Source organism: Acyrthosiphon pisum, chromosome X (assembly GCF_005508785.2).
Source record: "Acyrthosiphon pisum isolate AL4f chromosome X, pea_aphid_22Mar2018_4r6ur, whole genome shotgun sequence".
NCBI classification, from domain to species: Eukaryota; Metazoa; Arthropoda; class Insecta; order Hemiptera; family Aphididae; genus Acyrthosiphon; species Acyrthosiphon pisum.
This window is the reverse complement of record NC_042493.1, coordinates 26,763,040-26,776,329: the sequence shown is the minus strand read 5'-3', so window position 1 is coordinate 26,776,329 and position 13,290 is coordinate 26,763,040. Positions and strand designations below refer to the sequence as shown.

The following is a 13,290-nucleotide window of genomic DNA, read 5'->3' as shown; positions in this document are numbered from 1 at the left end:
CAATACATACTTAGTTTGCAATCTTTTAACAGTGTTTTATAGTCAGGGCACCGAGAGAGCGCAAGTTGCCCGCGCATCCAAATGATGTCGCTCCGCGGTTTCGAGGTCTAATTTCTCCCACCAAGTCGACTGGTCGTATGCCGTCGTAAACTACCGAACGCTATCGTCTGTTATCGAATTACGAGTCGCGACGCGCGACGGTTGACGATGTGAGCTAATCATCCGTCGGTGGGAGCGGCGTTGGTGGGAGATGCGCCGACTACGACGAGTTTTGGTCGCCGCCGACTTGCGCTCTCTCGGCGAACGGAGTATAGTAACATTTATTTTAAATTTTAATATAAAAACATTAACCTAATGATGGGTTGCATACACATACACGTCCAATACCAAACTACAGAACGTAAGCACAATTAGATAATTATTGTATTGTAATTTGTAGCATGTAGCTAGTAGTTAGTATGTAGCATGTAGTTAGTTATATCAATCTATATGATAAAATAAATATTATTTAAATATTTTATATAAAACACGTCATGATATTGAATCCATAGGGATCAGATTGGCTTCGTAGTGTTGTTTCCTATATCACAATTGATGAAGAGCTACATATAAGGACCATTTCTTCTGATATTTTAACTAATAAGTTTCTTCAAAAATAACAATGTATTTTAAAATTTTCTTCTTTAGAAATAATGTGGCTTCAAAACCAGCCATATAATGAAATTGGGAACAAAATCAGCCATTTTGAAACTAGTAATGTTAATAACTCTGGTAATAATATTTTTATAAAACACCTATTCATACACAATATGTATACATTTCCAAACCTTATTTATAACTCATATTTATAACAAATTTATAGAGTCAAATTTTAAGGTCTTTTTCGTTTTTTGTTGTTCCTAAAAAATTTCAAAAAACGGTTATGGCTGGTTTTGAAACTACACGATGTCCTGCTGTAACTTAGGCCCCGCGAATAGTGATGAGTTTAATGACGAGCCATCAGCGACCGAAGCAGATGCGTCGAATACTACTCGAAACTTTTCGTCGGCGCCACACACGGCATGATGCGGAATAAAATACCGGCCAGGCGTGGACGCCACTGACATGTGTCCGAGTGACAAATATTCCGACATGAAGTTGTTATACTTCGTGTGCATTTGATCGTTTGAACTCAACTTACGTTCGAGATGCTCGAACCGTTTGGCCGCGACCGCCCGAGACCCAGGAAATAAATGATCATGCAACGGCACACGAAATGGCAATGGTACTGAAAAACGGCCGGACTCGTCCCGGACAACATTATCACGAAATGCAATTTTGCATTTTCCGGCGTGGGTAAATCTCAACGTGGCTACGTCGGGCTCTTCGACGTGCTAAAAACGGTTGACTAATTGTTCTACGGATGTGAGTAGGGACACAACAGTTGTTTTCGGGATCAATATATCCGACGGCGACACTGAACCAATGAGGATCCACCCGAAACACGAACTGAAGGCAGCCGGCAACGAGTTATCCACAACAACCTGACGCCCGTCAACAATAGATGAAAACAGGTCTGCGCCTAATAATAAATCTACCGGCGCGGCGATATGGAAGTCTGGGTCCGCTAGCGCCAAGTGCGAAAACTTGTCCCGTACGGACGGTTCCAATGAATGCCGCGGGAGGCATAGGCGTAATCTGGGGGCAAGGGTGGGCAACTGCCCCCCCAGATATTTCATTGAGGGGGCAATAGTGTCTTTTTGCCCCCCCCTGTCATAAGTTTAATTTAAATTTGTATTTGGGGCCAAATTTTCCAAAATAGTTAAAAATGATAAGGATGTTTAAACCATACTAGTAATCCAGCAGTGACGCCAATGTAAGAAAAAAAATTGTAAATTACTTATGCCCGCATTGCAAAGACCTAACTTCAGGTCTATGCCGCATTGCCACAGAGTAAGAGTGGTAACCGCCGTAAAACACTCTTATCATTTTTCAGACAGTGCTTATCATTATATTGTTTTATTTTGGATTTTGGAAGAATTGTTCTAATGTTGTCGAATTAGTTGTTTGATTTGATAATTGATATACAAATATTGAAATAAGTATACAATTGTTATTTAATATTTGTTATTGTATTTTTAATTTTTACAAATATGAAAAGAAAAAACATTGGTGACTTTTTTATAAAAGTATCAGGTAATAATGGTAAGTCAAAATGTCAATTTATTATTACTTTATCATTTTTTATTTGTGTTATAAACATTTTTTATAGATCAGACCAATCAAACAAGTTTACCAATAGCCACTAAATCAGTTTCTCAAGAAATAAATAATATTTTAGAAGGTATTCAATATAATTAAATTATATAAATTATAAATTAAATAATATTATGCCTAATATTATATTATCTTGTTTTTAGATCATACCAGTCAGAAAAATACATTGACAGAAGTATCAAATTCTCAAGGAATTGACAATATTTTAGAAGGTAGGTACCTTGGTAATATTTGATATTAATTTATGTTATTCAAAAGTGTATTATTTTAACATTTAAATATTTATGAATTTTATGGTACAGTTAAAAAAAATACTGATAATCTCAGATAATTTGATGTTTTTGTTTATTAGTTAGTCCCAAAAACTCTATGTTTGTGTATTGTGTTAATATTGTTGTCTATGATTTATGTGTTAATTAATTATAATTATTCATTAATCATTGATCAAATAAATCAAGTTAATAAAGTAAGTTAATACAATTTAAAAACAATTAATTATATAGGTATATTGTATATTATATAAATAAATATTTATATAACAGTTAATAATATATTAATTAGTTTTGCATGTAAATTAATTACTAAGGGTTTAAGGATATATAGAAAGTAGATTGTTGCTTATTTATTATTATTTTAAATTTAATAATTTTAACATTATAAATATTCAATTAATATTATACATTACTAACCTCAGAAACAAGAATTATCTTATATTATTATTATTATTATTATTGTTATTTTAAATAGATGGTAATTGTATGGCTAATGATATACCAGTGCGTGATCCTGCTAGTAAAACATCAGCAGCATTTACATTATTTATTGAAAATTATGGTCCTTACCAACCAATAGATGTTGAATTTATCAAGATAAATGGTAGATCATTTAGAACTGAATGGTATAGCCAATTCCCATGGATTGAGTTCAGTGAGCATTTACAAGCAGCTTTTTGTTTCAATTGTAGAGTATTTCCATCGAAAAATGCAGAAAAAACTTTCACTAATGTTGGTTTTAAAAATTGGAAGAAAGGAATAGAGAAATTTACTCAACACCAAAAATGTAATGCACACAAAGAGTCTACATGCAAATTGTCAAGTTATACGTTTTCTAAAAAGAATGGATCAGTGATTTCTGAATTGAATTTAGCACATAAGAATTCTGTAACTCAGAACCGAGAATATATTAGATGTCTATTAAAAACCCTTTTGTTCTGTGCAAGACAAGGTATAGCAATGAGAGGACACAATGAAACAGAAATGTCAACAAATTGTGGAAATTTTCTCGAACTTTTAAAATTGAGAGCACACGATAATGCAATTATTCATAAATATTATATCGAAAAAGAAATGTTATTTACCTATACAAATCCTGAATACCAAAATTTATTTTTAAAATATATGGCAGATAGCATTAAAAAATCCATCATAAAAGATATTCAAAGTAATGGCTTTTACAGTATTTTGGTGGATGAAACTCAAGATTTGAGTTATCATGAACAAGTTTCTATTTATATCCGATACGTTGATCAACATTTTGTCCCACATGAAGTATTTTTAGGTTTTTATAAAACAAATACAACTGATGGGTTAGCTTTAACTAATCTAATTAAAAATGTATTAAATTCTTGTGGAATAGATTTAAATAATGTTAGAGGTCAATGCTATGATGGTGCTGCGTCGATGAGAGGATCCTACAGTGGCGTGCAAAGTAGAATAAAAGAAGAAAATCCATCAGCACTATATGTGCATTGTTATGCACATATACTCAATCTATGTTTAGTTGATTTAGCTAAGTCTGTACCAATGGTAAGAAATACTTTTGGAACTTTATCAACTCTTCATAATTTTATAAAGACATCTTCAAAAAGATATGCTATTTTCAAAAAAGTACAAGAATCAAATGCAGAAAATAAAACAATTCCAGATCATTCAAATATTGACAATCAAAAAGTGCAAGAAGATTTAAAAAACATAAAAAAAAAAACATTAAAATCACTCAGTGATACTCGTTGGAATTGTAGGATTGAAGCTATAAAATCTGTTCTTGAAAATCTGGAGACTATATTTCAAACTCTTTTGGAAATAGAAAGCATAGATACACATTCTGGTTCTGATGCAGCTTCACTTTCACGATGTGTCAAGAACTTTGAGTTTATATTTTGTCTCCATGTTCTTAGGGAAATTTTAGGTTTGACTAATGTATTAAATTTATATTTACAGTCACCAAAAAATAACTATGCAACTGTTAAAGATATGGCTATGCATACAATTGAGTCTTTAAAGGATTATAGGTGTGATTCAAAATTTAATGAATTATGGATACTTTCAAAAACTGTTTGTGATCAAAATAAATTAGATCCTCCTAAAATTCCTAGAATGTCCAAAGTTCCAAATAGACACGGTGGAGGAGCCAAACAAGCAGTTTACCAAGATGTTCAACACTATTTTAAAATTAACTTTTTCTTCCCTCTTTTAGATTTATTAACTAACGATATATCAAATCGTTTTTCTGAAAATGATCTTGATATCCTACAAGCATTATATGATGTACTATGTGAAGAAAACCCATCGAATGACGTTATTAAAAAAGTATGTACAACATACAGTTTAACCGAAGTAGAATTAAAAGGAGAGCTGTCTATTTTAAATAAAATGTTAAAAAAGAGTGAAATAAAAGATTCATTGGAAAATAGAATAGATTTTTTTAAGAAAAATAATTTGAAAGGTGGATTTGAAAATTATAGCGAATGTTTAACTATATTTTTGTCAATACCTACAAACACAGCTTCAAATGAAAGAAGTTTCTCTTCGTTGAAGAAACTAAAAACATATCTACGGCTTACTATGGGCCAAACAAGACTGAGTAGTATCGCTACTCTCTACATTGAAAGAGATAGAGAAGTTGATTTTGATCAAGTAATAAATGAATTTGACGAAGGTGCACCAATTCGTGGTCGACGGCTTGTATTGAAATAAAATTACTAAATTATATTGTTGTTTATTCATTTATAATATTTTAACGTTGTCTATTACTAACTAGTAACTAATAAATATAATACTTACTGATTTATTTATTTATTTATTTATTGAGAGAAGAAAAGCCACCATTTTCCAACCTACCTTATATAATTTTAGTTGGACCATAAACTGCCCCCCCAAGATTTTACCCCAGATTACGCCTATGGCGGGAGGTCACCGTTTATAGACGGTAGAACCCATGACTCGAACGCTAGAGTTGGATCGGACGCATAGCGCGGCACAACATGGCAATCAACTCGTCCTTGTACCGTAACTACCGGCACACCGGCTAAACCCGAAATTGGGGCCGACCAAGTTGACCAACGGAGACCTAGCCGCTTCGCGCATGGCAGTGAAATTGCGTTTATTTGTGACGCCGAGTCAATCAAAGCGCGGGCCACTTGGAAGCTTCCAGAACGGTCGCGTATATAGACTAACGCCGTGCCAAGCACGATGGACGGAGACCCGAGCCCGGATAATAGTGATGTGGGGGTGGCAGATGATTCCGCCTCCGATGACGGCGCATCGTTTCTAACATTCGGATGTAACAAACTATGATGACGGCGTGAACAAATTGCACATTTTGCGGGCGCCTTACAACGAGGGGCCCAATGATCGGGACTGAGACACGAAAAACAAATGTATTTAAACACGCCCACTTCGTACGTTCATCCGCCGGCAGTGCACTAAATTTACGGCACACGTCGAGTGCATGTGAATTATTGCAGTATTGACACGACAATGTGTGCGGCGACGGCGCCGGTACTTGCACAGCTGAGACTAATGATGTCGGCGATGGTCGATCCTCTTTACGTGACCACTTTGACGGCGCAGACGATCGGTCCTTAGGACGGGACGCTAGCGCGACCTGTTTACCGGCGACACCCTGTACGCGCTCGAGAATAGCAATACGCGCTTTAATAAACGTGAGCAGGTCATTCACTGTGGGAAAATCACCTGTCGTTTCTGACTCAAACAACGTGCGACACGACGGCGAAAGACACCGTGATGCCAGTGAAAATAAAATAAAATCGCCTAAATCTGGAACCTGTAATGCGGTAAGGACTGAAATACCTTCACCAAACACCGACATAAATTTATTCAAGTCCGACAGACTATTCACAGACGACACAGGTACTTGCAGCAATTGGTCGACGAAAGACCCTGCGACTACACGCGGCTTGTCGTAACGTGATACTAATGCGGACCAAGCTACGGTGAATGTAGCGCCCGAAACCAATATGCCACGTATAACTAGGGCACTATAGATACAGGTATGCTACGCCGCCATTTTGCGACTAATAATGTTATGTGAATTTGAATTTCTCCCCCTTTATTTTATCATTTTATCATTGATAAATGAGTCGCAAAATGGTGGCATAGCATACCCATTCTATGTAGAGCCTTAGTATAACGTCGTCAGCGGTTCCGTGAACGCAGCTGCGCAAATGATAAAACCGCTCAATGCCGGGTATATCCGGAAATTGAGACATTACCGCGAGGAACTGATCACGGAATGCAGGCCACTTATGAATATCGCCATCGGGAACTTTTCTACTTTACGGGACACCCTTTTTTTTGTGTTTTTTTTGGGGGGACTTAGTAATTTTTTGGGTAAAAAAAATGTTGGTGAAATCAGAATTTGGGGCTCGGACTTAGTTTCGAAGTTATAGCTAATTGAAGTTTTAACTTTATGTAATAACCCTTAAATACCTATAATGCTTAAAAATTGTATGTAAAACAGTTGCGCAGTGGTAGTATCACTGGCCTACGGACCCCTGTGTGTCGGCGTTCGAAACTTGTCGAAGATTGTCGTTTTTTTGTTATTTTTTTTTGATAAACGAAGATTTTAACAATTGTAATGTAGGTTTCAAGAAAATTTTGTAAAATTTGTTTTTCTAAAATATGTTATTTACCACGGGAGAACTTAGGTTTTCAAAAATATTGTTTTTAAAGTATACGTTTATTACCAGCTTGGCCACTCGCTCGCTACGCTCGCTCGGACATTAAAATCGAAAATATCCCCTATTTGCTGTACAAGCCACCACAAGTGAACTTAGGTTTTCAAAAATATTGTTTTCAAAGTATAGGGTAAAGTGTACAATTATTGGCACTGGTATAGTTATTGGCACTACGAAAGTGTTTTATTTTTAATTAGTCAGCATTTTGACTCTTAAATGATTTTTTTTTTTATATATCTGGCTAAACTGATCATGTCGTGTAATCAAGTGTTCCCGATGATAATAATGTATCGTTAATTTAGTTATTATCAAAGTTTTCAGTCGTCTCAGAGATCTCGAATATTTGGTAAGAATTTACTGTTTTTATTAGTAGACTATACTTAGGAAATAAGCTCTTAATTTAGTTATAACTACTCTAAGTAATAGAATAATGTATATTTTAGTTCTTAAGAACATTTTTCATCAATCAATACAATATTCAATAATTTATTTTTATTATTTTTGAGAGAAATTGGTATGCCAATAACTGATATGTACATAATTGAATTTTTTGTTATTGGCATAGGGTGCCAATTATTGAAATTGACATAAAACGTATTAATTTATTTATTGGCACTTACTTTACAAAGTATAGAACCTGAGTAAAACTTAACTTGACTGGTCATTAAATATTACTTATTCTTAAACAATGATGTACCTATTATTGATATTTATAGAAATGCCAAAAAAAAGGGAAAATTTTTCTCAGTCAAATTTGACTGCTGCTGTTGAAGCAGTAGTCAATGAAGGCTTGTCAAAAAAGTTCGCAGCAAAAAAGTTTTCTGTATCAAGATCTACATTACAATACAGACTAAAAAATCCTGATCAAAAAGTATCATGTGGACCAGCTCCTGTATTATCTGAGGAAGAAGAAAAAACATTAGAAAAATGGATACTGGAAAGTAGTCGGAAAGGATTTCCTCAAAGAAAAGATGATGTTTTAATTAGTGTGAAACAATATCTTGACAAAAACAAGCGAACTACTATTTTTAAAAATAACTATCCTGGTAATTTTGTTACGTTAAATACATTTTTATCTTATTATAATCATTTATTATTCTTTTTATAGGTATTGGATGGTACAAATCTTTCATGAAGCGTCATCCAAATATATCTGTCAGGACAAGTGAGCATGTGACAGCTGCAAGTGCCTGTATTAGTGAACAAGATATAAAAAAATGGTTTGAAGGTATTAAACAGTATTTAAAAGAAGAAGGTTTATATGATATATTGAGTGATCCAACAAGAATTTTTAATGGTGATGAAACCGGGTTTTCCTTGTGTCCCAAAACAAAAGCAGTTTTAGCTCCCAGGGGTTGTAAAGATGTATATGAAGTCTCAGTAGGGAATTCAAAAGAAAATTTAACCGTCATGTTTGTATTTAGTGCAGCTGGAGTGATGTGTCACCCGATGGTTGTGTACAATTACAAAAGAATTCCTCAAAATATTTTGAGCTCAGTACCGACTAACTGGGGAATTGGTCTGTCTGACAGTGGTTGGATGAAATCTGAAACGTTCTATGAGTTTATTGCAAATATTTTTCATCCTTTTTTACTACAGAATAACATAAAACTACCTGTAATTTTATTTGTTGATGGCCATAAAAGTCATCTCACATATCAACTTAGTACACTTTGTTCTGACTTACAAATTATTTTAGTTGCCCTATACCCTAATTCGACTAGGATATTACAACCAGCCGACGTAGCTGCTTTTCGCCCACTCAAAGAAGGTTGGAAAAGAGGAGTATTTGAGTGGAGGAAACAAAATTGTTCAATGGCGGCTGTAACTAAAGTAGATTTTGCTCCAATTTTACAAAATGTTATTAAAGAAACCATAACACCAGACATTTTAAAAAATGGGTTTAGAGCTTGCGGACTATATCCATGGAATCCAAATAATATAAATTTTGATAAATGCCTTGGCAAAAATTTAGTAGCTTCAGTTGATGAGCATTGTTTGACTGAAAATAATTTGAACTTTGATAAATTGTGTGATATTATAGGTCCAGAAATTGTAACAAAATGTAATACTATTAATGATTCTATAGAAATTACACCTATATCTGAAGAATTGCAAGCATTAATTAATGTGTACAATTTATTAAAAGAGAAGTCAAATAATGAAGGTGAAATTTGTATTCAACATCAAGATGATATTATAATTGATAATCTACATCAAGATGATATTATAATTGAAAATCTACATCAAGATGATATTATAATTGATAATCTACATCAAGATGATATTATAATTGAAAATCTACATCAAGATGATATTATAATTGATAATCTACATCACCATGATAGTTTTATAATTGATAATCTATTTCTAGATGACAACAATCACAATAGTAATATGTTTTGTGTAGATCAAAATGATATTTATGTTGAACAGAGTACTAGTGCAGTTATTTCACCTGAAAATAATAATATTGATACTTCAATTACAACAGATAAATATGTATTACAAGAATCCGAAGACAAAATTATCACACCACGCGCTAAGATAAAAAAACTTCAGGTGTCTCCAATTGACACTTGTCTAATATGGCCAATAACTCCTGAACGTAAGGGTAAGCGAAATACTGAGAGAGTTCCGTTTGTTATTTCTTCTGATAAGTGGCAAAGGATGTATGAAAAAAAAGAACAATCAAAAAGAAACATTATAGAACAAAAAGAAAACAGGAAAAAACAAAGACTAGAGAATAAATTAACTAAAACTAAAATTGTGCCTGTAACTAAAAACATTACAAAAAGAAAAAATGTGGTCAGAAATATTTTTAAACCATTGGCTTCAAATAAAAAACCAGTTGAAACTATCACTAGTGGAATTTTTGAAAATTCTAAAACAAAACAATTTTCTGATGTTTTGACCTTAAACACAGATGAATGTAGTAAGAAGTCCAGTTCTTCTAGTATTTATAAAAATACAGGACTTTGTTTTGGATGTGGACACAGTTTAAATGATGTTCAAAATGGTTTGTCTTGTGAGTTTTGTTCATACATTTATCATCTAAAATGTTTAGATACAAATGAAATCTGCAATGAAGGATCAGGGGAATCAATTTTATTTATATGTAACTCCTGCCAAAAAAATTTAACCAGCACACCAATGTGATTTATATTTTTAATTTAATATATTAAGATTTTTTTTACATGTACCAACTACCTACTTATTTAATATTTATTGTTATGACAAGCTAGGTAGGTACAATGTTTTTTTTAGTTTATTGAGTTCTAAATTGTTAATATTTTTAAATTTCATTATGAAAATTAAATCATGTAATTGTGTTTTATGTAATAGGTATTATTTGTTAACTATTAAATTTGAGAACATTTTAAGACTTAAATGAGTGATAATAAAACATAAGACTGTTTTAATTATTACTAAAAAAATATTTTAAACTTTGAAATGTATTTTATTATTCCTTCTTATTATAATCAAATACTTTGTATTTTTAAATTTATTAAGTTCTAAATTTCTAATATTTTTAAATTTTGTTTTGCAAATTATATCATGTTATTGTTTTTAGTTTATTAAGTTCTATATTGTTAATATTTTTAAATTTTGTTAAGTATGAAACTTAAATAATTTAATTGTGTTTTATTTAATTGTTAACTATTAAATTTGAGAAAATCTTAAGACTAAAAAGAGTGATAAAACTAAGGCTGTTTTAATTATAACCAAATAAATATTTTAAACTTTGAAATGTATTTTATTATTTCTTCTTATTATAATCAAATACTTTGTATTTTTAAATTTATTAAGTTCTAAATTTCTAATATTTTTAAATTTTGTTTTGCAAATTATATCATGTTATTGTTTTTAGTTTATTAAGTTCTATATTGTTAATATTTTTAAATTTTGTTAAGTATGAAACTTAAATAATTTAATTGTGTTTTATTTAATTGTTAACTATTACATTTGAGAAAATCTTAAGACTAAAAAGAGTGATAAAACTAAGGCTGTTTTAATTATAACCAAATAAATATTTTAAACTTTGAAATGTATTTTATTATTTCTTCTTATTATAATCAAATACTTTGTATTTTTAAATTTATTAAGTTCTAAATTTCTAATATTTTTAAATTTTGTTTTGCAAATTATATCATGTTATTGTTTTTAGTTTATTAAGTTCTATATTGTTAATATTTTTAAATTTTGTTAAGTATGAAACTTAAATAATTTAATTGTGTTTTATTTAATTGTTAACTATTAAATTTGAGAAAATCTTAAGACTAAAAAGAGTGATAAAACTAAGGCTGTTTTAATTATAACAAAATAAATATTTTAAACTTTGAAATGTATTTTATTATTTCTTCTTATTATAATCAAATACTTTAACTAAATTATTAGGTACCTACATTATAATAGGTACCTGCCTATTAAAGTTGTTTAGTATAATTATTGTTGCTGCTAGATGTACCTACTAATTTTAGTTTTTTATAATTTGCATCAATTTGACTCCTAACCACAATACAGTACTATATATTGTGATTAAATAAAATGTTATGAATATTAGAATGAGTTACCTAAGTGAAGCATATAGGTAGTTAAATAATAAATTATAAAATATCTTTACAACAAAATGAATATGTTCATTAGTTATTTAATTAAGAATTATAAACTAAATATGTATATTTTTCTACAGTTAGGTGTAGTTTAAACTTTGTTTGGTGCTTATATACCTATGTGTTTTTCTAATTATTATTAATTATACCTAAGTAGTAGCTACTATCTATCTATAAAATAGTAAGAGTAGGTAGTTTAATTTATTAATTTAACCAAATAAATCAGTAAAACTATTAAATTACATATATAATTTAAGAGGATGCCAATAACAGAAATTATAAAACCAATAACACAATTTTAGGTGCCAATAACTATAATTTTCGGTTATTTTATACTTAATGGTAAATAAAAAAAAAAGCATTTAATATTTATATATAATGATCATAAGGTAAGATTGATAACAATTTGCTTAATCATTGAAAATTATAATAGAAGTTTCAACTATGTTTAAGTCTGAAATATCATGGAAACAAATATACACTTTACTAAAGGGTGCCAATAACTGTACACTTTACCTATTATACTTTACCTATTATTACCTTCGCGTACCGCATGCCCACATAATATTACCTCTTGGCTTATATTTATACATAGACTATTATGGGTATTATAGATACGTAGTTTGTTATAGGTATATTATTTAGTATTGACTTTTAATTATAATATACCATAATACAGGTATAGCTGATATTTGTTTAAGTGGGTATATATTATATACAATCATTGTCATGTTCGTCATGTCAAGTCTTATATTATGTTTACGGTGTAGTGTGTATTACATAAGTAGGTACGCTTTTGACATTTGGTCTTTCTTATTTGCAATTATTGTTATCATATTAAGTAATTGCCGACACGTGTTATAGCACAAGATGACAAAATACAAAATATTTCGTATATTATATAATATTATATACAATACTATATTATAGTTCTCTGCAGAAATTCACTTCATTATATTAACCAACCTTATATTTCATTTTCGTTTATTACCCACAATTTCTATAGGTATAGGTAATAGGTATACCTTTCATAATGTATACATATATCCGAAACATCGTTCTGATGAGCTCTAACTTATTTATGTTAAATTTAATTAATTTAGTATCTAACATTTTTATCTCGGGTGTAGAATAATTAAATATATTACCTAAATTATATTGAAAATGCTTTGAATGTTTTATTTTTATTGTAAGTTGTTTTAAAATTTCACAATTAATGATAAAACTCGTTTCATAAAATATTGCCGTGCAATAAGGTTTAATGTTTAATCGAAAATTTGATTGTTCCAAAAACAATGTTTGGAAATTATTTGTTGAGAATTGAGGTTACAATTGCAATCGTATTTGAAACAAAATTATATATGAACAATTTTATGAATACAAATTATTTTAATCGATTTCCCACTTAGACAACCATGAATGGGGAATTTGATGGTACCTTTT

At 30.8% G+C, this 13,290-nt stretch overlaps 1 protein-coding gene across 1 annotated transcript; it reads left to right on the top strand.

The window, feature by feature from the left end:
* Window positions 1-3,014: 3,014 nt before the first annotated feature.
* On the top strand, window positions 3,015-5,231 carry LOC103309263 (zinc finger MYM-type protein 1-like). Its single transcript, XM_008184243.1, has 3 exons — window positions 3,015-3,813; window positions 3,892-4,920; window positions 5,041-5,231. Exons 1-3 carry the CDS (start codon window positions 3,015-3,017, stop codon window positions 5,229-5,231), a joined length of 2,019 nt encoding a protein of 672 aa, XP_008182465.1.
* The last annotated feature ends 8,059 nt before the right edge of the window (window positions 5,232-13,290 follow it).

What these genes read in the sequence shown, in the direction of transcription:
- LOC103309263 (XM_008184243.1), top strand. Translation starts at nt 3,015, where the DNA reads ATGGCTAATGATATACCAGTGCGTGATCCTGCTAGTAAAACATCAGCA. An exon ending in CCCACATGAAGTATTTTTAG is followed by an intron (nt 3,814 to 3,891) that starts GTTTTTATAAAA and finishes CTTGTGGAATAG; the next exon opens with ATTTAAATAATGTTAGAGGT. An exon ending in AAATAAAATGTTAAAAAAGA is followed by an intron (nt 4,921 to 5,040) that starts GTGAAATAAAAG and finishes CTACAAACACAG; the next exon opens with CTTCAAATGAAAGAAGTTTC.